Source organism: Miscanthus floridulus, chromosome 7, assembly GCF_019320115.1.
Source record: "Miscanthus floridulus cultivar M001 chromosome 7, ASM1932011v1, whole genome shotgun sequence".
Lineage (NCBI taxonomy): Eukaryota > Viridiplantae > Streptophyta > Magnoliopsida > Poales > Poaceae > Miscanthus > Miscanthus floridulus.
This window is the reverse complement of record NC_089586.1, coordinates 128,720,285-128,747,096: the sequence shown is the minus strand read 5'-3', so window position 1 is coordinate 128,747,096 and position 26,812 is coordinate 128,720,285. Positions and strand designations below refer to the sequence as shown.

The 26,812-nt window shown below is 47.7% G+C and overlaps 4 protein-coding genes across 4 annotated transcripts; 2 read left to right on the top strand and 2 right to left on the bottom strand.

Annotated features, from left to right (window-relative positions):
• The first annotated feature begins 1,988 nt into the window (after window positions 1–1,988).
• LOC136464744 (nicotinate N-methyltransferase 1-like) lies at window positions 1,989–4,511 on the top strand. Its single transcript, XM_066463696.1, has 3 exons — window positions 1,989–2,850; window positions 3,810–3,874; window positions 3,991–4,511. The coding sequence occupies exons 1-3, from the start codon at window positions 2,082–2,084 to the stop codon at window positions 4,288–4,290; spliced, it is 1,134 nt and encodes a 377-aa protein (XP_066319793.1). The 5' UTR covers window positions 1,989–2,081; the 3' UTR covers window positions 4,291–4,511.
• A 121-nt stretch (window positions 4,512–4,632) lies between these two features.
• LOC136464745 (uncharacterized) lies at window positions 4,633–6,526 on the bottom strand. Its single transcript, XM_066463697.1, has 4 exons — window positions 6,322–6,526; window positions 6,155–6,232; window positions 4,944–5,039; window positions 4,633–4,853 (listed from the first exon to the last, which is right to left on the bottom strand). Exons 1-4 carry the CDS (start codon window positions 6,322–6,324, stop codon window positions 4,785–4,787), a joined length of 246 nt encoding a protein of 81 aa, XP_066319794.1. The 5' UTR covers window positions 6,325–6,526; the 3' UTR covers window positions 4,633–4,784.
• Window positions 6,527–16,275: 9,749 nt separating this feature from the next.
• LOC136467930 (xyloglucan endotransglucosylase/hydrolase protein 31-like) lies at window positions 16,276–17,920 on the bottom strand. Its single transcript, XM_066466745.1, has 2 exons — window positions 17,192–17,920; window positions 16,276–16,850 (listed from the first exon to the last, which is right to left on the bottom strand). The coding sequence occupies exons 1-2, from the start codon at window positions 17,785–17,787 to the stop codon at window positions 16,442–16,444; spliced, it is 1,005 nt and encodes a 334-aa protein (XP_066322842.1). The 5' UTR covers window positions 17,788–17,920; the 3' UTR covers window positions 16,276–16,441.
• A 953-nt stretch (window positions 17,921–18,873) lies between these two features.
• On the top strand, window positions 18,874–25,321 carry LOC136467929 (uncharacterized). The gene is made up of 7 exons (XM_066466744.1): window positions 18,874–19,328; window positions 19,851–22,658; window positions 22,871–22,924; window positions 23,068–23,395; window positions 23,521–23,703; window positions 23,799–24,445; window positions 25,212–25,321. Exons 1-4 carry the CDS (start codon window positions 18,951–18,953, stop codon window positions 23,326–23,328), a joined length of 3,501 nt encoding a protein of 1,166 aa, XP_066322841.1. The 5' UTR covers window positions 18,874–18,950; the 3' UTR covers window positions 23,329–23,395; window positions 23,521–23,703; window positions 23,799–24,445; window positions 25,212–25,321.
• The last annotated feature ends 1,491 nt before the right edge of the window (window positions 25,322–26,812 follow it).

Below are 26,812 nucleotides of genomic sequence, written 5' to 3'. Positions count from 1 at the left end.
AGTGAACAGTTGCCTTTCCCGAACAGTCACGTTCGTACGATGTCCGTACAACGTGACCCTTCATTTATATATAATCCAAAGAGATCAATGAAACACACAGTTGTTCCTAAATCTTTGTTCACTCCATTCACTCCCTGTTCGCGTGCCCTTAAACTCGTCTTGGTCCGCTTCTTTTTTCATCCAAAATAGTGTTTTTCTTTCACAGATTCCTTTAGATTCATTTAAATCCTTCCAAGCGAACGGGACCAAGTCGAAACAAAGTTCCAGTGTTCCTCACCTGTCCATTCTGCGTCTCCATTCCTCAACAACCTTTTACTCTCCTCCATGCATTGCGGGCGTGTTTGGACGACGACTTGGCTGGCCTGCCATGCAAAGCATCCTAGCCACAGGCATACGAAATCCGAAGCCTGGTGACCTTCCCTGAGCTAGGCAAAAATCCGTGCATCCTTCCTTACCAATACCACCACTCGATTGCATTGCACAAAGGCTTTGAGGAATCTGGAAGTTGGATTGACAGACCCGGATTCAGGTGGTGTTTGAATTCAGTGATTAAAATTGAGAAGGTATATCCGGAGGATGTTGTATATGGTGTTCGAATACTAATAAAAAAATAAATTATATAATCCGTCAGTACTCCACGAGACGATTTTTAAGCCTAATTAATCTGTCATTAGCACATGTTTACTGCAACACCACATTGTCAAATCATTGACTAATTAGGCTTAAAAGATTCGTCTCACAAATTAGTCGCAAACTATACAATTAGTTTCATAATTAGTCTATATTTAATACTCCATACATGTGTCCAAACATTCGATGGGACAACGACAAAAATTTAGGAGGGGCAACTAAATACCCCCTCAGTTGGGCAGTTCGCTACCAACGTCCTGTTTATTTGGGCTTGTTTGGCTTATAAGCCATACTTTTTCAGTCAACGAACGGTATTTTTCTCTCGCACCAAATCAACCAAAAGTATTTTCAGTCATGGCTTATCGGTCAAAGGGCACGTGTTGTTCAGTTGAGGTCTCCATCCTCCTCCGTTCGCCTCCGCTACTTCTCTCCCAGTTGGACAAGAGGGTGGGTCTCTTTCGCTCTCAGTGCTCTGCCGGAGCCGCAGCCACAGCCGCCGAGTCTCTTATCTCATCTAAGGCCTTATTTAGATTGAGGTTAGGAATCAGTATTTGGCACTGTAGCACTTTTGTTTGTATTTGACAATTATTGTCCAATCATGGTCTAACTAAGCTCAAAATATTCGTCTCATAATTTACAATCAAACTATGTAATTAGTTATTTTTTTATCTACATTTAATACTCTATGCATGTGTCAAAAAAAATTAATGTGATAGAAAAAAAATGAAAAAACTTGCAATCTAAACGAGGCCTAAAAATGGCTGGCGGCTGCCTTCGGACATCATCCATCGGCATCGGATCGTTCTGAAGTTGAGCTCAGGATAGGCCGCCGATTCTTTCGGATTGGCCTCCTGCGACTGCAGTCGGGTCAACCATTTTCCATACCTTTTTCCATACTACTATGAGAAAAATAGCAATCTTTTATGTTTCGCACAAAAAATATTACTCCACTATCACACACAACGGGTTCGACGAGGAGAAAATTCCCTTCGATGCTATTCACTTTCCTTATGTGTTATTGAAAAAAAAATTACTACATTTTGTGCCATTGGTATATAAATTGGATCCGAGCATTTATGGCCTGGCCCGAATTTATTCTGTTCGCTTGGCGGATAAGGCATAACTAAAAATACCTAATTTGTTGTGAGAAAAAAATGCTTATAACCCGGCGAACAGGCGCAAAATCCAGTGTCGTGATTGAGATTCGGGCTCGTGATTTTCGGCGCGGGGGCCGACAGGGTCATGTGAATTTGATCGGGTCATGTGAATTTAATCGGGTCGTTGCAACTGGCCATCTCCGCATCCTCGGGCCCCACCGTTCCGTCGCTGTAGCAGTAGCAGTACCAGTACCAGTAGCACCACCACTCCTGTCGCTCCCTCCACCACACACGCGCGCGCCATCCCCCTCCCCTCGCGTCGCGCGCTTCAAACCAATCCACCGAAACCAAAAAATGCCGCCGCCGTCCGCCGCCGCCGCAGCCGCAGCCGTCGGCGCCGCGAGGGACGACATGTCCCCAGCGGAGGCCCGGCTGGCGATGATGGAGCTGGCGAACATGTTGTCGGTCCCGATGGCGCTGACGGCCGTGATCCGGCTGGGCGTCCCCGACGCGATATGGGCGGGCGGCGCCAACGCGCCGCTGTCGGCGTCCGAGATCCTCCCGGCGGGCCACCCGGACCCGTCGGTCCTGGAGCGTCTCCTCCGCCTGCTGGCGTCCCGCGGCGTCTTCTCCGAGTCCACGTCCACGTCCACGTCGGAGGACCCGACGACGACTACAACGACGCGGCGGTTCGCGCTCACCGCGGTGGGCCGCACGCTGGTTCCCGAGGGCGACTCGGGCGCGTCGTACGCCGACTACGTGCTGCAGCACCACCAGGACGCGCTGGTGGCGGCGTGGCCGCGGCTGCACGAGGCCGTGCTGGACCCGCTCGGGCCCGAGCCGTTCGCGCGCGCCAACGCCGGTGTCCCCGCCTACGCCTACTACGGCAAGGACAGGGAAGCTAACCAGGTGATGCTCCGCGCCATGACGGGGGTCTCCGAGCCCTTCATGGACGCCCTCCTCGACGGCTACGGCGCCGGGTTCCGCGGCGTCGCCACGCTCGTCGACGTCGGGGGAAGCTCCGGCGCCTGCCTCGAGATGATCATGCGCAGGGTCCCCACCATCAAGGAGGGGATCAACTTCGACCTACCCGACGTCGTCGCCGACGCGCCGCCCATCGCCGGTACGTGCGACGCTACCTGCCCTGGCCTGGCTGGCCCCTCTCACCTCTCGTACATACATAGTCAGTCGGATGCAAATGCAATGCATCACCATTCATTCAACAATCCAAGGATGATTCGTCTGATCCGATCCGATCCGATCCGTAGTTGCATTGCCTCGGGATTATTAGTTTACCATCCACACACATAGTCACACGCAAATGCAAATGGAATGCATCATTCAACGAGTTTTATTAGCATCGATCGTTCAACATTGCAGGCGCGTAGAGATCCGTGCAGAGTCAACCAAGGAACTGAACCAAAACTGTTAGTGTATGTACTTCCCTCAGCAAAAAAAATAAAAAAGCGATCTACTCACCCCGTTTTAAAATAACTAAAAAATAATCTCGCTTTACAGCATCTGTATCTGTATCTACTAATATGACGCATACTATATCATAAATATTGCTAGTAGTACCTTTTGTATGTATAATCCATTGATTAATAAAACTAAAAAAAACAACTTCTTGAGAAGCGATATGGAACACAGAGGAACTAGACGTGTATGGTGGCATCTCTCTGATCTCAATTCTTCCAGCATCATATAGTCAACAGCTAGCGATAAAACACTGCCGTATCATACGGGATATGGAGGTATGGTAGGTGCGCGAGGCTTTCAGCGAAAGCTAGTGATCAGATCCCTCGCCGCTTGAAGGAAATAATCCCGGACAAAATGTTTTCAAATTATCTGGATATTGGCCAAACTTGAAGGAAATAATTTGGACTTTTTTCCTAGTATATATAATGTAAATATGCTCTAAGGTACTTCCTCCGTTTCAAATTATAAGACGTTTTAATTTTTTTTAGATACATTGCTTTTCAAAATGTTTTAGAGGGACTAGTAAACAATCCTGATGGATGGAAATGCTTGCAGACAATGTCTTTTAAGAAAAAAAATAAGGTGACATATCTTTCGTTACAGGAGTGAGGCATGTTGGCGGAGATATGTTCAAGTCCATCCCCTCTGGTGGTGCCATCTTCATGAAGGTACGGTACCCCTCGCTCGCCTCCATTGCAAGCACCACTACTTCAGTTCCTTCTTCAGAGTCCAGACTGACCATAAGGAGCCTCCTTTCCCAAAACCAAAACCTCGGATCATGCAGTGGGTTCTGACGACGTGGACCAACGACGAGTGCACGACCATCCTGAGGAACTGCCACGCCGCGCTGCCGGATGGCGGCAAGCTGGTGGCCTGCGAGCCGGTGGTGCCGGAGCAAACGGACACCACCACCAGGACGAGGGCGCTGCTGGAGAACGACATCTTCGTCATGACCACCTACCGGACGCAGGGGAGGGAGCGCTCCGAGGAGGAGTTCCGCCACCTCGGCCTCGCCGCCGGCTTCACAGGCTTCCGCGCCATCTACCTCGACTCCTTCTATGCAGTCCTCGAGTATACCAAGTGATCTCAATCAAGCCAAACATCATCCATCGATCCCATCATGTTTTCTCTAGCGATATACGGTTGATGAGTTGAATACTAGCATAATAACGAACAGATAAAATAATGTCAGGCAAAGTTGAGATTCACGTTGGAACTGCGCACTGTACTGTACTGTGGTTAGCTTCTGAAACCAGAATCTCTCTTCCAAGCGTTCCAACAGCTTCTGATGACACCATAATATCCAGCTCGTTCAAGCATTCTATTCTAAAAGATTTTGACAACAAAATTCAGTTCAGCTATTTGCAACTGCGAATTCGACTCTATTTCAGCAGTGATTAGTCACGCAACTGGTAAGGATCTGGAGTGGCATCACAAGTACATACAATCATCAACCCGTCAATCCAAATACATATTCATCAATCACAACAATTATTTCTTAGTTACGATATGTTCGCATATAGAGCAGTGATCTCCATTTTAAGCGCCTGCTGACACGAGCAGGATTCAATACATGAATTATTCCTCTTTCTTATCTTCTGCCGCAGCACCATGTGGATTGACTAAGGGTTTTGATTCACTCGCACCCTGTAAAGGCGGAGTACAATAAGCAATTGGAGATGCACTGTAGCATGAGCATATAAGGGCACAAAAAGTAGGATGAACATGTAGGCGTACCTCATCGTTCTTATGAGCTGCAGGCTTGTAAGGACAAGCAGGTGGGACTCTTTCAGGTCTCCGGTACTCCCATCCAAATAGCCGATACACCTTGCTCTGGAAACCGTCCAATATACAAATCAAATTCCATAATGTAGGCAACAGAATTTTATTAGAAACTAGAAATGAAACAGAGACCCTCTTCATTTGGTGTGACCAAATGCACATGTAAACCTACAAGGCTATGTGCAGTTAGAAAGCGCACCACTATTGTTTTTTGTTCACAGATCAGATGTATGGTTCTGACAGAATTTTTAGTAAGCAACTGACCAACATAATCCTAGAAAACCTAACAAAACCGTTAATGAAAATAAACCAGCTTCGGCCCCTAGCTGGCTCTTCCAAATCACATACAAGAATCTTTGTAATTGACAGGCAGATCTTCCCTAGAGAATCAATGATTTAGTGTTCCAGCTAATAACACAAGGCCTAGACAAACAGAGGCATGAATGCATGGCTAGACCCAACCAACATGACTGAACCACTTTGTTGTAGAAGGTGCATATTACTCCAAAAAAAAAATCAACAATCCGATATCTTCCATGCGGCCTGACTAAATTGAAATTATGATTTCCTTTATCCATTACAGTGTCAGGAATTGGTTTATTCTCAAATCTTACATTCTTACATCTGTAGTGTTATCACTAATCAAAAGGAGGCATATCGCTAATCTAGAGGAGGTATGTTCACATGCATCTAGAAGCTGAATTTACTGCACAAGAAGCTCATATCTAGAATCAACAATCTAGGCTCAGGAAGCTGCTGGGCACAAGAATTCATAATTCAAAATGCATATTGCTTATCAATTTATTGGATGATGTTATTGCTATGCGAATTTGATGGGGAAATCTGGATGGGTACAATTTGCTGATAAGGAATTGTCATCATAGAAAAGAAAACAGCTCCGTTCGTAGCTGGCTCATACGAATCACAATCTATAACCGGCAGCTAGGTCTTCTCTATAGTTCTATAGGAACGGTGAGCTCCGGTTTCCTGCTCCAACGAATCCACGAGTCCTAGACAAAACCATCAGGGCAGCAGTCTAGTAGACAAACGAGCTCCAAGATCCCCCAGGACCGCTGAATCGATAGAACCCCAACCACCACCACGGACTATGCGGGTGGCTGGATGCCTGGATCTTACAGAAACCGGGAAAAGGGGAGGATCCGTACGATGATGAGGTCGATGAGGTAAGGGAGGGCGTTGACCACCGGGATCAGGAAGAGCGGCAGCAGGCACGCGACGCAGACCTGGCCAAGCACATCCACCACGACGTTAGTATAGCACCGGGATCTGCAGGGAGGGGAGGGGAGGGGAGAGGGAGAACTGAGCGCCTCACCATATCGTCGGATCGGAAGCTGGAGGATGGATCGGCCTCCTTGTCTTTGACCCCGCTGCTTGCACTGATTCGTCTCCTAGCTCCTCCTCGTCGTAGTCGTCGGGGCGCGGTGGTCGCCGATCCGGAGCTCGTGCGGTGCGATGAGAATGCGATCGGGGACAAAGACCGGAGAGGAGAGGAGAGGAGGGACGAAGGAGACGACCATGGGGATACGGGCCCCACCAAGTCGTCCACACTACAGACCAGGGAATGCAAGGCACGGCCCAGTTAGACTGAGGTCATTGAGGCCGGGAAAGGCCTTTTGGGCTTCTTTCTCCTCTCGTCTGACTCTCTGAGTAGAGAGAGAGAGAAACTTGGGATCTTCGTGGGCTGCTCTTGTTCTTCGAGTACGAATACTTCGTGGGGGGAAGATGACCCAGCACTCACCCCGAACACTGCAAAGCCACAAGATTAAGGACAGTTCAAACCATTCAGTTTGCGCAATGTGATCTACAGGATTGCATCGGAGGTCTCGAGCTCGTGGCAAATAGGCTCAAGGCGTTGTGTGCAATAATCTTTGAAGAACAGTTGGCCTTGGTTCCTGGGCGGCTAATCGGATCACCTGTTCGCTTACGCTGAAATACTATAAGAAAAAAATACAGTCCCATGGTTGAAAAATAGCTCAAGCGAACAGAGTGGATGTATGAGTGTATATGTTGTTTTAGAAGAGAGGCGGGAATGCTCTCAAGCTAGACACAACTAAGGCATTCGACCGGGTAGAATGCAACGAGCAACTATGAAGAAGACGGGTTTCCACAATATCTGGATTAATACAATTAGTCCTTGTTTAGTTCACGAAAAGTTTTTCCAAAAAATGCTACAATACCCATCACATCGAATATTGCGATACGTGCATGGAGCATTAAATGTAGACGAAAAAAACTAATTGCACAGTTTGGTTGGAAATTGCGAGACGAACGTTTTGAACCTAATTAGTCCATGATTGAACACTAATTGCCAAATAAAAATGAAAGTGCTACCGTGGCCAAATTTTCAACTTTTCACCAACTAAACACAGGCTTATGCGGCTAGTAACACCGACGTCATTCTTAGTTTTATGGAACGGAGCACCATTTGAAACCATTAATGTACTACTTCCTCAATTCTAAATTATAAGAATTTTTATTTTTTAAAAAATATTTTTTACTATATATTTAGACATACTTTATATCTAAATATATAGTAAACATTTTGTATATACAAGAAAACTAAAACGACTGAAAATTTAGAACGGAGAGCTTCCTCGCAAAAATAAAAGAGTAATGATTAAGCTAGAATAGCATGTGCCTAAGTGTGAGATTCACTCCAGAGTTCGGACTAGCCCTCTCGCGTGTGTAGTTAACCAAAGGACAGGTCGATAACAATTCTCGTGTGGGTTGTGCGCCAGTGTCGGTGCCGAACGAAGCACCCCTTAGGAACAACCAGCTTTTTATTTCTGGCTTTGGTTGCCGGACCTACCGGACATATTTGGATGAGTGAAAGGACGAACAGCCGGTTCGTTGGATCGTGTTTGGCTTATAAGTTATAGTTTATCGGTCAATGAATAGTATTTTTTCTCATATCAAATCAGCCAACAGTATCTTCAGCCATGACTTATAAGTCAAACAAGCCCAAACGAACAGGACGGAAATAATGAACGACGAAAGCGCGTAGCAGCAATACATGTCAAACCGGAGCGACCAGCGCCCGGCATCAGTCCGGATGCCGCTCCCGCGCTGGCACCCAAGCACGCAGCTCCCTTCACCTCGTGTTCATCCCGCTCCAGAGGCAACGTCCTTCCGACGGAGCTCCCGCACCCGTGTCCGACGCACACCGCTCCCTCGCCCACGTCCCATCCCGCCCAATGTGTCGTGCATGCGCCCATCTCACTCCACATCCCGTCCCCACCGCTCCCATGTCTGCGATCTCCATCTTCGCCACACCAGGGGAGCCGCAGCAGTTGGACCACGAGGGCTTGGCTTCCTCCACATCTACATCGAGATCTACTTTTGCAATATTCAGATAAAATAATTGCAACATAAGTCTGAAACAGATGAGAAATTTGAAATATACATTTGCAACATATGCAACATGTAAATAAACCACTTGCAACGTAATATGAAACTCATAGAAACATTTTGAGCAAACTTTCGAAACATACGTGCGTAGCCATTGCAATATGTGCAACGTCCATATCTACCCTTGCAACATTCATATGAAACGCTTGCAACATATCTCTGAAACATCTGGAGCACTTGACATACGTTTGGAACATACGCTTTCAGTGCAACATGGGTGGGTAGCGCAAAGAACTGACGCGATGGAGGCGGCCTTGCGAGACGGTCGCGATAGGTGGGGCGTGCGACGGCCGAGGCGAATCCACGTGGGTAGGAGCGAGCAATGGCGCAGGCAGGCAGGCGCGGGCGGGTGGGAGCGAGCAACGGCGTGTCGATGCGGGCATGGCACGCAGAGCGGTCCGTCTGTACGGGACGGACGTCCATGCCTTATTATTATTATTGTTGCAACATCCATATGAAACACTTGCAACATACTTTCTCCGTTCTAAATTATAAGACGTTTGACTTTTTTGACCCCAAGTTTGACCACTCGTCTTATTCAAAAAAAATTATGCAGACATAGTCAAATTTAAGTCATTCCTGAATAACTTTTATTAATAAAGCAAGCCATGACAAAAGAAGTGATATTTTGCAAAAAAATTTAAATAAAACGAGTGGTCAAACTTGGTGTCAAAAAAGTCAAACATCTTATAATTTGGGATGGAGGAAGTATCTGTGAAACACTTGACACATATGTTTACGACATACGCTTTTCAGTGCAACATGGGCGGGCGGCGCGCGTCGAACTGACGCGGTGGAGGCGGCCCAGCGAGACGACAACGACGGGTGGGGCACGCGCGGTCGGAGCGAATCCACGCTTGCGGAAGCGAGCAATGGCACACGCAGGAGTGGCGAGGGGCGCTCGAGGCGAGCGGGCGGGGCACATGGAGCAAGCGCGGGCGGGCAGTGGAAGTATATTAATTGTCTTACAAATATTAATATTTTTCTCGTATATTAAGTGATATAATATATACTTGATTAAAGTTAAAAATAGATTGACACCAATCTAAACGCGTTAGCCCCCGCGTCGCCCCCCGCACAGGTGACTCGGGCGGCAACCACCCGAGCTCTGCCGCCAGCTCTCCGTCCCCTCCCTTCCCCCTCGCCGCTGCTAGAGGTGGCTGCCGGAATGCCCGCGCGGCCCCCTGGGATGGTGGCGGCGAGGCCTTTTGCCCAGGCATGTGCGGTCTTCCATGCGGGGCGAAGTTCTCATTGGCGGCGGCCATGGCGCGGTACCTACGCGCTGAGGAGCGGCGAGCACGCGGAGGCGTGGCGGAGGAGCAGTATCTGCATGGGTGAGGCTGCTGCTCACCGTCGTGGACCTCGCCGGTGACTTCGACAGGCACGGCGACAGCGGCAGCGGCTCCGGTGCCTTGGTAGCCGGATCCGGCCTCCCCTGGGGTGGATCTGGTGCTCTCAAGGTGGCGATAGTGTGCGGCGCCGGTGATGGGGACGGAGGCCGACGGCGACAACTAACACCAGCGACGGCGATGTGTTGGCTCGGTTACGTCGGTACAGTGAGCATGAAGGCGACAGTGCGGGGGAAGGGAGGTGCCGGCCAGACGCCATCAAACATGGTGGTGGTGGGCGGCTGCGTTGATTGTGTGGCGTTGGCACCGTGGTGGCGTGGACGGTGATGGCCTGCTCATTATTTCACGTCTACGGCGCCATTGTGGCGAGGCGGGCGATGGTCGAGCAGACTACACTAGCCTCTCAGTTCAACAATGACATCGAAAGCGTCCTACGTTGCTACCTACGGCCTAGGGCAGGCGGCCATGGTCATGGCCTCAGCGAGGAAGGATGGCGTAGCGAGTTTGGGCCGGCCACTGTCGTGCAATGGTTGAGAAGCCATGGCGAAAGCTTTGCCCGTTCTTCGGGCCGATGACGACGACGCCTTCGGGCGCCTTTTACTTCCTTGGAAGCGTCTATCGAAAGACCCTCATCCTTGCACGGCGTGTCCGTGGCAGTGGTCGGATCCATGGCGAGGAAGGTGAAGGCCTAGATGAGGATTCGAGTTTCGGTGTCCACGATGGTATAAGGCAGCCATGACGAGTGCATTGACACAACGAATGGAGGGCTTCACATCTATTTGCTAGTGGAGGGCGACGGTCTGGCGGGACTGTGCGCCATGGCGCCCACGAAGATGGCGAGGAGGCCGACGTGGGTGGTGCCCACGGAATTGACGAGGAGGGTGACGTGGGAGGTGGTGGCTAGCAGATTTGTGTTGCCAAGGTGACCTGCGTGGGGTGGTGGCGGGCGGTCCCGCTCAGCGGCGATCGTTTCGGTGCAAGGAGGCGCACTAATGGTTGCTCGAATTGGTGTGTGACACTTCACCTTCGTTGAGGCAGCTAGGTTGCTAGAAGCGACAGGGTTCGCTCGTGGATTTCAATGGTCGGGGTCAGCTTGGTGAGTGCCAAAGGCAGCTGCTCATGCTTGAGTTGCAGCTTGCAGCGGACTACGGCGGCTAGTCCTGCTTGGCAGTGGCTAGTCCAACGTGGGACAACGTCTTGAGAGGCGGCGCAAGTGGATTCGATTGTGGGAAGGCTACACGGCCTGCGGCGGCCTACGACGACTAGCTCTGCTTCACAGCGGGCTATCTCGGTGTGGGACTTCGTCAGCAACGACGACGCAAGTGGTGATGACGGCGTTCTGTTTTGACGCCTTCGTCGGCCGGAGGATGGCGATGCAATGTAGCTACCGGCTGTGGTTTCGAGGCGATACAGTGTGCGACTGTGTTGAGGTCATGTCGATGTTCCAATTCGACCGCTTAGAGTTGTTTTTCTCTTTGAGTTTGAGTTCGGCGCGTGTTGATGTCCTAATCCAACCAGCCTGAGTTGTTTTTTCCATGTTGATGTCGTTTGTTGTTTTCCAATCTGGGTTGATCTTCTTTTTAATATAGTCAGGCAGATCTTCTACGTGATTCGTTTACAAAAATAGATTGCCTTAGTAGAAAACTATAAATATTGTATGCAATAGGACAGTGGAAGTAGATATTTTTGCTTATGCATGCATCGTGCCATCGTGGCATGGGTAATCTCCGATCGATGATGGCACTGTGAAAAAAAAAACTAAATAAAATTGGTCGTTGGCAGCAGCAGCCGGTGGACTAGTTGCAGCAATCAATAAGGCCTCCATTAAATTCACTCGTACGCGCGCAGTTCCATCCTTGGCATCTTATTCCCCATTTCCCTCCGTAACTATAACATTTTTTATTCTTGTTGTAAAAAAATGCAATACTCACTTATCATGAAGTCAAACAAATTTAAATTTGATCATATTTATAGATACAAAAAATTACTAATATTTATGACGCCGAGTAAATATCACTAGATCAACTATAAATAAAATAAGAGTATTTTTATAGTAAATAAACCGATTTAAAATTATAAATGTTGATATTACTCTCTATGAACTTGATCAAATTTATAAAGTCTTACATGCTACTACTAATAATCTACCGCTCAATTACATGAAGTTGACTAGAATAAATGAGAATGCATGTCTGTCTGTCCACACGTGAAATGTCGGTGGCGGCAGCTGGCTTATTACTGCCTACAAATTAATCCATGTTTAGATATACACCGGACAGACCAGTAAGTTTTCCTCTTAATATAATAAAATAATAAAAAGAGATGAATGGATCAGCTCGTCCTCCAAATTAAATCAGGTCGCATCGTCGTCGTTCGATCAACTCACAGGTGATACCTACTGGTCTCTGTTTTAAATTACAAATTATTTTAACTTTTTTAAATGAATAACTCTTTTTTAAGAATTATATAGTTATGAGCATCTTTAAATGACTGAGCCGACAGATCTTGAGATTCACGAAGTCACCACCCGCTAAATCCTAGAATAAATCCAGCAAAATACGAGCACATGTGTCAAGTCGATGACTTAAACCCGGATAGGCAGGTTCCACCACAAGGAACCTAACCAACTGATCTATGATCAGTTCGCCATAACTTTTGTTATATACAAGTAAATACATTGCAAAATATATGTGATTAGAGAGACCACATATATTTTGCTAATTTTTATGTCACCGACGATCAAGCCTGGTAGATGCATATGTGTTTCGTGAGATGACCAAATTGACACTTGCGATAAAAGAGGTGAATCGCTGTCAGTTAAAACGAAATCACGTTGACAATTTTTTTTAAGATTATAGTGATGACTTGACCAAATTTCTGATCGTATTATTGCGCACTGAAGGTCTCATACATAAAAAAAAGTCTTCATGGCGCAGCTACAACTCCGAGATATATGCATGTTTACTTTGGTTCAATTGAAGTGGTTTAAATATTATGTTTTTTTAATCTAAATTACAAACGAGATGATTCACACAGGTTTCCTGGAGGTGGAGTTCTGCTGAACAAAGCTATGCAGTATGTGTGCATCTATACAGGTTTCGCTTGTCATCGGCTGGTTCCTGACAGTCACGGAACCCCAATCCCAGCTGAGGGAGAGCCGGAGAGGCAATGCCCAAGACCAAGAGTGTGGCACACGACATCAAGACAAATTCTATCTTCATCCAAACTCTCACTGTTTTCACTTGAAAGAAACGCAATCATCGCACGCATGACACACACACAGATTTATGTGCAAAAAGATATTTACAGACACGAATGACAAGCTAGCTAGCTATAGCCATGCATTACCCACGGCCCCGTGCACAAAATTTCATTGTCATCCACAGGGGTATTTGGGCCTTGTTTAGATTGCAAGTTTTTTCGTTCTCTCTCCGTCACATCAAATCTTTAGACACATGCATGGAGTATTAAATGTAGATAAAAAAATAACTAATTACATAGTTTGATTGTAAATTACGAGACGAATCTTTTGAGCCTAGTTAGGTCATGATTGGACAATAATTATCAAATACAAACGAAAGTGCTACAGTGCCAAATACTGATTCCTAACCTCAATCTAAAAAAGGCCTTGGATCACAGATTAAAGTTTAGGAAATGTCACGTCAGATATCATATCTATTGTTACAGAAGCCATAATTAATTCGTGAGACGAATCTATTAAGGCTAATTAATCCATCATTAGCATATGTTCACTGTAGCACCATATTATCCAATCATGGACTAATTAGACTTAAAAGATTTATCTCACAGATTAGTCTCAATCTGTATAATTAGTTTTATAATTAGTGTATGTTTAATACTTCAAATAGTGCCAACATGTTGTCGGTGTTTCGAACAGCCGACTAGTAAATTTGTATTATTGCGCGTCTGACCCGGATGATGTGCTAAGAGGACACAAGGATTATACTGGTTCGGGCCGAATGTCCCTATGTCTAGTTTCGGGCTGCTCGTGTTACCAACACTGAATTTGTAGTAGGGGTTATAAACTGACGAGAGAGGGAGAAGCTTCCAAGTCTCTGTGATTCAATTGCTCGATGCTTCTACTGCTAGATCTATCGGTTGATAGATCTCCCCCTCTGAACGGGATACCAGAGACTGAGAGAAGGGAAGAGGGAAAAAAGAAAGAGAAATAAGGCTCCCGGAGATGTGCCATCCTCCTCTTCGCGTGGGTTCCGCTGACCCTGTAGATCGTGGTGGCAGCGGCGTCGTACCGGGGTCCTATTGACCGCTGCAGCATACGTGCGGACGTCGTGCGCCGTTCTTGTCTTCCATCCCATCCGAGTGGACGGAATGGTTAAGGGGCCCATGACAGAAGCCATACTGAGGGATGGCGGTATAGTGCCAGTCAACTGATGCTGGTTGACTGACGTTAGACGGTGGTCAGGCAGGGAGTTGGCAGCACAGTGCCGACCTATTGTCGCAGTGGGTGACGTGAGTCTCTCAGCATGGCCTGATGGGACCGCCAGTCGCATCAGGACGCGCCCGAGACATGCTCTCGGGCGTGTGCCTCCATGCTGTAGTGGTTGAAGCGATTCGGGTCCTACCCTGGGGATACTGCTTTTGTCCGGTAGCAAATCCGAACCCCAGGGAACGGGCGAGGCAAAAATCTCGCCCTGGGGGCCGGGTGAGACAGAATCCGTCCCTCGGGGGTCGGACGAGGTGGAGCCCTCCCCGTGGGATCGGACGAGTCGAAGCCCACGCCTTGGGGTCGGATGAGGCGAAAACCTCGTCCCCAGAGTCGGGACCCACGCCTTGGGGTCGGACGAAGCGAAAACCTCGTCCCCGGAGTCAAAGCCCACGCCTTGGGGTCGGACGAGGCGGAAACCTCGTCCTTGGAGCTAGATGAGGCGTGGCCCCGCCCTTGGGGGTAGGACGAGGCGGAAACCTAGTCCTCGGAGTCGGACGAGGTTGCAATTGCGTCCTTAACCATCGGATGAGCCGACGTGACGCTCATTAATCATTTGGCTCGGATACCCGGGTATAGATATCCGACACATGTTTACTGTAGTCGATGTGACAGGGACTAAAATTTAGGAGGTGGGAAGCAAACACCCCCTTAGTATAACAAGAGCAACTTTTCTTTTTCTGAAACATATAGAACATGTAGAGACACCTTGCTTCTGTAAATCTTATGTTGAGAGATTAATAATAATCTAGTAAGTGTTTGTTTGAAGAGTAAGATGAACAAGCGATCTTTAGACTTATCTCATTATGTCATTCAAGTCGCTAACTCCTAAAACACATTTTCATGTACCAGGATTTGTCTTGGGATGTTATCTGGTTAAAAAACTCTGAAAAGTTCATTTTATTTAGTTCTCAAACTTGTCTCACGGTATGTCATGTAGGTCTAAACAAGCTACAACCAGCCCACATATGTTGGTCTCTCTCACCTTTGTCTCAATGCTCTCTCTCCTTTGCATCACACAGAGACCAACGCGCCATCCTCAAACTATGCCTTCATCATCTTCCACATCAAAGGCCACAACGTCATCTGGAGTGGTGGTGACAAGGCCAAAGCTAGTGCTCCTTAGACAGGAGAGGAAGACAAACGATTGCTTTTCCATTAAGTTCCTAACCTGGTCAAGAACGAGGTGTGGATCCAACCGTTGTGGTATGTGCCATCATATGGTGCGGAGTAGATTGGATCTATTTGGAGCTAATTGACACACCATGCCAAGTTTAGGGACCTAAATGATACACCGAGGGACCTAATAAAAAAATAATTTCAGAAGTGCGGAACCTAGATGAGACACGGAGACAGGTTCGAGGACGTAAACGTGTGTTTTAGTAGTTTGGGAATTTGAATGGCACTCGAAATAAGTTCAAGGACAACTCCTGTCTTTTAATTTGATTTCACTAGGACTAAAATTTAGTTGTAGCCGAAGTTTAGGTAGATGTTTTTTTAGACACTAGCTAAACTTTATGTGAGTTATATTTTTACTCCTGTATTTTGTACTTCTTATCTCTCATGTCCCACTCAAGCCTTGTTCAGGTTAGCCTCCAATTTAAGAGGATTGAAGGGGATCAAAGGCATTCTGACTTATAAGGACTAAATCCCTCTCAAAACTTGTTTGGTTATCCTCCGTTCCACGGGATTAGAGAGGATTGAGGAGGATTTTGATGTGTACTGGACAGAATCTTTCTGAACCCCTTCCAATCCTCTCGGATCGAAGACTAACCAAATAAACGCTCGATCCCCTCTAGCCTCCTTGGATTAGAGACTAATCCAACAAACCTTCAATGTTATGTTTGTCCTCCTCCCACCTATCCTCGTTCAAGACGCCTTATTACAGGGTCTGCACTGCAACAATCAGCCTGTTCGTTTGTTCGTTTCAGCCAGTTCAAACTAGCCAGTCAACAGTGTTTTTCTCTCACAACAAAACAGCATCAGTCAGCCCAAATCAGTCTAGAAACCAATCAGCGAACAAGCCGAATGTATAGTAGGTCGTACCACAAAACAAAACAAAAAAACTGTCGAATGCACATCGGATGGTTATGAGCGACAAAGGATAAATAAAATTTCCGCTCTTTAATATTAGAGAACAGATTTATGGTAGATATGATGATGATGATGGTTACTAGTATGTAAGCACATACATATATAGGAGCTAGGAGCTAGGAGCTAGTAGCATTATGAGCTACTGGGTATGTATCGCCTGCGTCTGCGTGGTGAATGCACTCGGGGGTGAGTCTGTGGTCTCGCTTGGGGTCGAGGCAGTAGTTGTACACCATGTGATTGCGCTGCACCCACCGCATGGCCGCCTCCTGCTGCGGGCTGAGCGCGTCGCCGGGCGCGCGGCACCGCGGCGGTGCGCGCGGCGAGCAGGCGCGGAGGAGCAGCCCCGAGAAGCGCGCCACGAAGGGGCTGTACCGGTAGTCGGCCCTGTACCTGCCGTCGTCGGTGGCCCAGGACGAGGCGTCCCAGATGGAGCCGTACACCCACATCGGCCGCCGCGGGAACGTCGCCGCCGCCGTCGCGCTCCGCCGCGGGTACCGCCGGATCGGCACGTCGTCCACGTAGAAGCTGCATGTATGTACACGGACATGAGTGAGTACGTGATGCATACCCATACGTAGCACAGCTGCTGAATGATTAGATGCGATGCGACGACGACTGGACTGCTTCATTTGTCAGTGACAGTGAGGAGCTAGAGGTAGGCGTGCAGCAAGCGTCAGTTAAAAGCAGCGGTACGGCCTCCTGCAGGCGCCGTACGTACGGCACAGTGACACACTGTCCCTGTCCCTGTTGCTGATTGGCCGGCCGGTTGCATTTGTGTGGCATTGCACACAAGTAGCAAAAATCTACTCCTATCTGTAGCAGCAGCAAAGGAAGCAGCATCGCCATTGACAGACAGGAGGTCTTACATGATGTGGGTGGGGCTCCAGAGGATGGCGTAGTGGTGGAAGTCGGCGGTGGGGTCGAACCAGTCCAGGTGGAACTTGACCTCCCTTCCGACGACCCTTCCTGGCCCGCCGTCGCCGGAGCCGAGGACGTACACGTTGGTCTGCAGCGTGTATGGCCGCCCGGGCGTGGTGCCCAGGAACTCCATGTCCACCTCGTCGTGGAACCCCGGGTGCGCGTCCGCGTTGGACAGGTAGAACGCCGTGATGACCCCCGCCGTGTACCCGGCCTGCAGCTTCACGGACGCGCCGAAGTAGCCCGACCGGAACGCGCGACGCGACTTGAACCCGCTCCCGGACGTCGAGTCCAGCCAGATGGTCACGCCGCCGCCGTTGCCGGTGCCGGACACCGACTGGTGCTGCGCGCCCCAGAGGGCGCGGAAGTCACGGGAGAAGGGGCGCGCACGGTAACGCTTGCTCGGGTAGAACCCCGGCGACGGCGGCTGCTGCGCGTCTGCTGCTGCTGCTGCTGCTACGAGAAGCAGCAGCAGTAGGGGCGGCGCCGCCGCACCAGCTCCAAGCAGCGCGTGCCGGTGCCCGGCAGGCGCGGCGGCGGCCATCGGTGGCGTCGCAATGCGACGGCCGACGAGCGAGCTGCGAGCTCGATCAATGATTGGCAATGGCGGCCGGCCTGCAGGCGTGTGAGCGTGACAGGGAAAGCTGCTGCTGCTGGCTGTGCTGTGCTGTGTCACCCGTGTGTGCGTGGGATGCATATGGATGGACGTGATGGGATAAATAAATAGATGGTCGCCAGGCCCACCACCACGAGGGGCTGCAGTTTTTTTTTTACCTGCCCGGTTTAACTGGGCTCTCCATCTATTCTCAGGTGAAAACGGGCCGGGTCGATCTGGGCGGGCCACACCCGGCCGGACCGACGGCCTCTTCTCTCCTCTCCGCAGTCCGCACCGCCGACGCCCCGGCCCGACCGCATGTGTCCAGTCCAGTCACCAGTGAGGGTGCCTCGGCACGCGTGCCTAAAGACATAGCAGTGTCGGTGCCACACACATTTCATTTTTATTACCTGCAATGTCGTGTTTTTTCTCGAGCCATGAATACAGATTTGTTAGCCAGGGTCGATGGAGACACCAAACATGGCCAAATACACATCCTAGCTACCTAGCCAAATGAGTAGGTTAGATCAATTGGTTAGTTTTTTTTTTTACGGAAAGGAGTGTCTAGGTTTTGTAATGTGCTTAGCAAAAAAAAAAAAATGGTCGACAATTTAACCACCATGCATTAGACCAATTTCAGTAGAGAGCTTTTAGGGTGCTGTTATCAAGACTGTCATGTCAGCTTTTAGGTTGGTAACTATAGCAACGGATTTCATCCAGGTGAACTCTATGAAACTCTCTCTATATCAGTCTTTATAGTTAATCTGCTATGTCATCAAATCTACTGATTTGTTACAATATTAATTATAAATGAAACCTAGATAAAACCCCACTAAAACTGGATTTTATGGTTCAACAAAGAAATAGATCAAAGAATAGTCAGGACTGTGATGCTTTGTAAAAAAGAATCGGCAGAATAAACGCTAGACAAGCAAGGTGGGATGGGCCAGAAATCAGTCTGAACCAAGACCAAATGTGAGATTTGTGGCCCACAACTGCACCATCCCCTCCGAATTCTGAAAGGCCTCCCTAACCCCAAACGAAACCACCCTCCACGTATAGGCTCCAGGCAAACTAGCGCGACCTCCTCCGCCCGCACCTCGCCGCCGGCGATGGAGCCGCCGCCGCCTCCTGCTCCGGCGACCCACTCCGCGCCCGTCCGCGTGCTCTCCCGCACTCCGCCGCCGGCCTCCCCGCCCCCCTCCTCCGCGGGCCCCGCACCGTCGCCCGCCTCCCGCGACGGGGTCGTCGCCGTCGGCTTCGTCGGCGGCGCAGGGAGCGCCCGCCTCGCGGACCGGATCCTCGACGCCCACGTCTTCTCCCCCGGCGGCTCAGCTGGCACCCTCGCCGGGAGCGTCAGGTACCACCGCGACGCCGGCAGGAGGATGGTGTTCCTGCACCTCACGCCCCCGCCTGCGCCGCTCCAGGCGGCGGTAAGAGGCTGCGGCGACGGCGACCTCCCGGACCCGGAGATGCTCTTCATGTTCTCTGTGAGCTCGGATTCTTACTCTGCTTTTGCTCATTATATTATAATACATAGAGTAGGTCTGCTATCCTGGGAATTGAACTGCCAAACTGACCCCAAAGCCTCTGCCTGATTTGTCCGTTTGTATATGATCCACCTATTCTACTGCATCACGTCAGCTAGTTATTGACGATTTGATGCACTTAAAACACCTTTTTGCCTCGTTTAAAATTTCATAGTTTTCTATACATGCTTCTGATTACTGCCATTGACTATCTTGTTGAATTGACATCTTAGAGCTAAACTTGTAAAGTATTGCTTGCCTGTGTTCAAGCTTGGCTAATGTCTGGTTCTCTGACCATAGATAGTTTATACTTTGTCATCAGATTTACCAGCCTGTTACTTTATAGTTCACTGCTTCATAATGATATTTCTAGGATAACATGTGCCTTTGACTGCCCAAATGACTACTATATGGTCTTGTTTCTTTGGTTTTCTGTGGCAAAATGAAGGATTTATTGATTGGTTTTACTTTACGACATTCTAGGTCTGCCACGTAATTATATTTATGCAAGAAGGCTTCAGATTTAACACACAAACCTTAAAGAAGTTCCGACTGCTGCAATCTTCAAAGCATGCTTTGGCTCCATTTGTCAAGTCATTGGTAGCAGCTGCAATGCCTGCCAAAACTGTTGCCTCTGACGCCCCAACAAGAGCAACCCATAGGGCTTCCTCCATATCCCCTCCAGCACGCCGTGGAGGTCACGCTGGTCGTCAGTCCTCGGCCATCTCACTTATGTCCGGAACCAGTTCAAATCCTTCTGTATTGCCAGGCCAATGCATTCCTGCATTGCTCTTTGTCTTTGAGGATGATGCGGTTGATGTTTCAAGTGCTGCAGCAAGTTCCGATGATATGGGTGATGCATCTTCATCAAATCAGGGTTCTACCTCTGATGGATTATCAAAACAAAGCTTAGCTTCAAAGAGTTCTGGTTCAGTGGTTATGCTTGCCCGAGCAGCAAACAAATCTGAGGGTAATTCAGGCAAAAAACTGCATTCATCCCTGGAGGGACAGATCCGTGTCTTGCTCAAGAAGTGCAGGGTACTTGCAGGCATGGAGCCAGGGCATATTGGCCTGAGGGGTGTAAGTAACATGAGTCATCATTTACCCCTGTTCTCACTCGATACCTCGAGGGTTGTTGCACTGTTGGAACGGTACATTAATAAGAAACGGGAGCCACTGGACATCATTGCAGGATTATTTGAAGATTCTTTGTGCTCCAAATCGCCATTGGATATTCTTTCACTGGAAAACAACTACAACCCAACAAACAGTGATGACTTTCAGTTGATCAAGGATTTTATATTTCGGCAGTCTGATGCGCTGAGAGGGAGAGGGGGATATTCAAGCAATGCAAGTGCTGGGTCTGTTTCTGGTGTTGGCATGGTGGCTGCTGCTGCTGCAGCAGCAGCAGCATCAGCTGCATCTGGGAAACCAGTTAATGCACCTGATCTCCCTACTTTTGATAAATGGTTTTCCATAAGTACCTCTATTCTAACTGCACTGTTGAGTGGAAGAAATGTGCTGAGTGGTCAGTCTGAAAGCAAGACTGATACAAGTCCTATTGAGAAGAATGACCAACTTCCTGCTGCAGGATCTAATGCTATTGAGATCGCATTATCGTGCTTGGAAAGTAATAATGGGCTGAACATGAAATTTTCTTCATCATGGTGCCAAAGGGTGCTTCCGGCTGCTAAGGAGATTTACCTGAAAGGTTTGCCTGCCTTTTACCCCACAAGCATGCATGAAGTGCAGCTACAGAAGGCATTGCGGTCCTTTGGCTCGATGGTTAAAGGACCAGCAGTCAGGGTATTCTCAAAGAAGCTAGAACATGAGTGCCGGGCAATATGGGAATCTGGAAGGCAGCAATGTGACGCTGTTAGCCTAACTGGCAGACCATGTAAGCACCGCAGGCATGGAGATTTCTCTTCATCAGATGCAATGAAGCAACATTCTAGTGGATATGTATTCCTCCATGCATGTGCCTGTGGCCGGTCACGTCGCCTTAGAGATGATCCTTTTGACTTTGAGACAGCCAATGTGTCTTTTAGTTGTTTCCAAAATTGCGATGATCTACTACCTACCCTTGCGCTTCCAAGAGGCAGCGATGCTGGTTCATTTTCAGTATCTTCTTGGCGCTTGGTGCGTCTAGGAGGAGCAAGATATTACAAGCCAACAAAGGGGCTCCTCCAAAGTGGATTTAGCTCCAAGGAGAGGTATCTTCTAAGGTGGATTATATCTGTTGGTAAGGGGCAAGTGAGAAATGGCATTCGTTCTAATACTGTTACTTCATCCACAAGATCTGGTATGAACCCTCAGACTCCCCCAATGGTCACTGGTGAAGTAAAATCTGCTGTAACCCAAGTCACAGCACAAATTAAATCTGCAAAGCTCGAAAGTTCTGGAAAACAACCTGAAATGGAACCAATGAGCAACTCAGGTATTAATTTTGGTAAAGGTCTGCCAAATTTTATTATGAAAAAACCCTTTGCTGAAGTTGTTGCTGGCACCACATCAAAAGATTCCGAGTTTCCTGCTCTTCAGCAGATGAGGCCACCGAAACCTGGTGGTCGAAAAGATGAGCGCCAAATGAATATAGGAGACCAGGCTAATGGCCGAGGTCATGCAGCTGTCAGCCAAGGGCCTGTAGCTGAAACTGAATCTGCGAAAGCAAGCAGAAACAAGAGTAGTGAAAATTCTGATGGGAAACCCTTTTTACAGATAGGGAGCAATATAGTACTAGTGATGGTTGGAGATGAGACTAGAGAAACTAATCAGCCGGTACAACAGTTTGTTGTGTATGTTGGATTTGAGCATGAGTGTCCCTATGGTCATCGCTTCTTACTGTCAGAGAAACATATGAAGGAGATTGATCCTTCCTGTTTGCAGTATCAAAGACCTCATTTAAACAAAGAAGCAGAAGGCAAGCATGCACAAAAGTTGCTCCAGAATGCATCTGGTTTAATTGCATCTGCAGTGGACATAAACAGTACACGGAAAAACAGTAAGCCATTGCAATCATCAGGGAGAAACAGCCAGCAGCAATCACTGCAGCTGAGGGTTGATGCAGAGACTTCACAACCTTCTCCTTGGCTTTCAGATCCACAGAATGGCAAAAGGGGGGAGCATTATTTTCCAAGCATTACAATTGATGATGGCGGAGAAGCATTTTCACTGATGAACAGAAACTTGCCAATATATATGCACTGTCCACATTGCAAGATCTCAGAAAGGAAGGAACATCAAGATGTAAAGTTTGCTGGTGCCGTGTCGCAACTTCAACGGATTTTCATTGTGAGTTATAATGTTCTAACTGAAGTTTTTTTTATCATAGTTAGATATGACGAAGTATCATCATCACAATCTTACACCAGGAAAATAGATTTTTAGTTGCTCCCTGTTTCCTATAGTACCGTTGAAGTTGAGACATGTTTCTTGTAGTATCCATAGGGACATTGTTCTGTAATCTTGCCTTCTTACTAATGTCTAGGTTCTCTTTAATGCAGGTGACACCTGATTTCCCTGTCCTGTTGGCAAGCTGCCCACTTGTACAGTTTGAGGCAAGTGCACTCATCTATATTCAGCGTGAATCATATATTTCCTTTACTCACCCCATAGAGTAGCTATGGGAAGACATAACCTAGATGTAACAGAAAAGGTCACTAAGTGGAGTTATTGCCTTTTCCCTTTCTCTTCCAATCAGGGGTCATGTTTGCCATCAAATGTCTCTGATCATGATCGAGAAGGATCATTCAGTATTGGGTGCCGAGTTATCCTCCCACCTGAGAGCTTTCTTACAATGAGGCTTCCTTTTGTCTATGGTGTTGAGACAAAAGAGGGAAGTACATTTCCTCTCAAAAACTTTGAGCAACAACCAGAACTCACAGCATGGCTTGTTGGAGGCACAGCCTTGCAAATCGTATCGGTAGGGGACGTCACTGAGAAAGAAACCATTATGAAGTGATAGACATGTCATCTAAAGCTTTACTGGTTTTAGCATGTTCTAGTCACATATCAGTGATGTGACATTGGTGAGATGATAATAACTGTTCTTTTTTTCTTTCCTGCTATCTTCCCCACACAGTTTTTCTTAGTTCCCCTTTGTTTTGAATACTCAAGGCATTGAATAGGTCTGTTGTTGGTTTAATTCATGCAGGATGCAGGATGGATGATTATATTCCTGTCTGAGGTTTTACTTCTACTCCTGAACTCGTGCTGCTAAGCTGTTGATACAACTATTGCTTCCTTTCACTGTGCTCCAAGCATTGTGAAACAGAAGTTTTGCTGATATCTACCTGGATGGTGTACATAGATGCACACAGAGGGGACAGGCCCACAGGTACAAGTTTGGTAGTTATGTACTTTCACCCTTTTGATACCACAGTACTTGGCAAACTCGTTCAGTGCTAAGCACAATATGTGTTACTGATGCAGGCAATCGCGCCGTTCTTGTCTTATACACGAATAGGTGCCAGGAGGTAAAGTTTAGCTGGTTATGTAGGGTCTGTTTTTTTGAGGAACAGTGGATAAATCCGATTCCTTGACTGAGGCCTTTGGGCTGGGAGCTTTTGTAGTAAGATTATTAGTTCAGTTGAGCTGTGTAGTGTAATATTTTTTGGCCAGTTGATGTGCTGTTTTATTCCTAGGCGTGTTGAGAAATCTGGCCTTGGAATATAAACAAGAACAAGGAATTTTCTGAATGATATTGTAGCAAACGGTTGCTTGAAATGCATGGTTTCCTCAAATAAACTTGACTGATCTGCCTGTATCCCTTATCCTTTCTTGTATATATATGCAGTACAGGAATTTCCCGCAGCCTTGGGGAAAAAAGAAGATGGGTTTGAGAAGTGAAGTGTTAATAACAGGAAAAACACAGAGTTGTGTTGGAATATGTTGGAGGGTCCAGGTTGGCATCAGCCGCTTCTGGTAGACTGGAGACTGGGCTGGAGAATGTTGAAGCTAGAAGGAAACGCACGAACAACTCCTGCTTGACAAGTGTAAAGGAGGCAGCAGGGTGTGCGAGAAATTAAAGGTGGACGGACTGCGGGACGGCCGCCGTGTTGATGATGCGTCGAGTCGAGGTGTGCCCTTTTTGTTCCTTCTCACCTGCAAAACAGGCGTTTCCACGTGTTGTGAATCATTCCAGAATGGCTGCTGCAGCCTGGAGGCGTGGCTTCTTGGTTTACTCATGCAGCCCGCTTGGCTCCAAAAGCTTCTTTCTTGTGGTGTTTCTCCAATCCAAAACCCCTGGTAACCCAACCCTGCAGTCCATGGTATGGTACTAGTACCATTTGTCCAATCCAATGAGTGAAGTGAAGCATGACTGCACGAGTTTGAGTTGCTTGGACAAGTGGCTGTGGGTGCTACTGCTACTGCTACCAAACCTTTTGCTTGGCTGATAGATAAGAATACCTGACTTGGACTTGGACTTGAACTCTCTGCTGCTACCGGACTGATGGAAGTGGATGTAAATGCGAACAAACAGCTGGTTGGCATGCTCCACACCAACGGCCGGCCGGAGCAGATGGAGATCCCTTCTAGCTTAGCTTTAGCTAGCTTCCTTTCCTTTGTGATTGTGATCTGCTACTGCAGGAAACCATGCATGATTCACAAGAAGCTAGCGTTGGTAAATTTTTATTAATTAACTGCCTCTTCTCCATTTATTTATCCATCATCACTCATCAGGTTTCGTTTCATGTGCACTTTCAAATGTGTGTGCAAGTTTAAGAAGCATATAAGGAACCATGCATGTTCAGGGCCTCGTGTTTCCAAATTAAATCAAGAAAAAGAATCGTCACATGATCTGACTGAGTATTGATCTGTGATGTTCCGTGCTTGCACAAGCAGGAGCACGTGAACGTGATGGTGGAGCATGTGACGTGGAGGCTGGAGCTTGGCTTGGCTTAGAGGTAAGCTACAGCAAAGTCTCGCGTTGTACCTGACCTGCTGAATGTGATGGTGATTGAATCTTTACGCCTGTAGTAGGCTTGTAGCTAGCCCTGTAACCACTCTGAATGATCTTCAGGCAGCAATGGTGGTTGCAAGTCTCCAACTCCAGCCACAGCGAGCTGCAGGAGTTGGGAGTTGGAGCAAGTTGGGTAGTGTTGGGTTTGGGGGCTGTACATTGACGCCGTCCGCCTCACTGTGCACATGCCGCGTTCGACGCGCTGGGAATGAGGAGGTGGCCGGCCGGCCGGCTGGCCGGCGCCAACAGGCTGCTGCTGACGCGGTGGCCTTGGCTTTGCTTGCTACCTGGCGTCAGTTCGTTCCTGGCATTAAACTATAAACTGAACCTATGGAATATTGGTGGTGGGGGTCCACCGCCAGCTCCTTTAAGAAACTTGCAAAACGGCGATCGATCAGAACAACTCGGATCGGACTGGGATCAGAACAACAGGTGGTACTGCTAGCTCCCTGCAGTCTGCACTCGGCAGCTAATCCTACTTACGACTAGCTCTCCAAGTAACGCCCGTGATTAATTAAGCTCAACAGCAAACTCTTCAACAAACACAAGGTACTCTCCATTATTAATACGCCCCTCTGCCTAAAAAGATGTAAGGAGTCAAGCCATCTTAAATTTGATTATATTCTATCTATAGAACACACTAACATTCATGGTACCAAATAAGTATTATTAAATTAATTATAAAATATATTTTTATAATAAACCTATATGGAGATGTAGACGTCGATACCATTTTCTGTAATCGCAGTCAAACTTAAAAAAAGATTGGCTTGGTTTAATCCTAGAATTGTTTTTTTAATGGAGGAGTGTATAATCCACCTTAACTATCTCTCCTCTCCACTGCAGCAAGCCTGTAACCTCAATGCAATCATTCAGCCATGTAGTCTTGTACTATAGACTAAGCTAAGCATCGTGTCCTCCCTGTTTAAGCCATGATGTCAGCTGCATGCGTTGTGACTTGTGAGAAGAGATCAAGCTAGAATTAAGAGCCACCCATGTGACAGTGTCAACCTCCCACGTTTCCCCCATCTTCTATCTTCTTTTATTTCCCCCCTTTATTTCCTCTTATTTGCAACAGTTGCTTTTGCGAGGTCTCTTTCCCTTATTTGCGGCATTATCCATTTCTTTGGTCACATCAATATAGTGTTGTGCTTTAGTTGGTTAGGTTTGTTGTGGCGAAACACACTGTCCATTTGGACACGGTGTACCTCCACTTTTATTAATTAGTGCTAGTTCTCTCTCGTGCTTGTAGGATATGGGGTGTATATGTTCATAGTGGCGATTACAATCGCATAAATGTGTATGCATGTCTAAAAAAAATATAATGCACATTAATTTGTACAGTTGATATAATAATGGTACCATTGCTTCCCTTGATAAACAAAATATATTTGCCTAGCTTATTGATGTTCCCAATGGAGATTATTATATTAATCAACAGAGTAATACTTTGTTTGACTTAACATACTCTCGCCATCCCTAG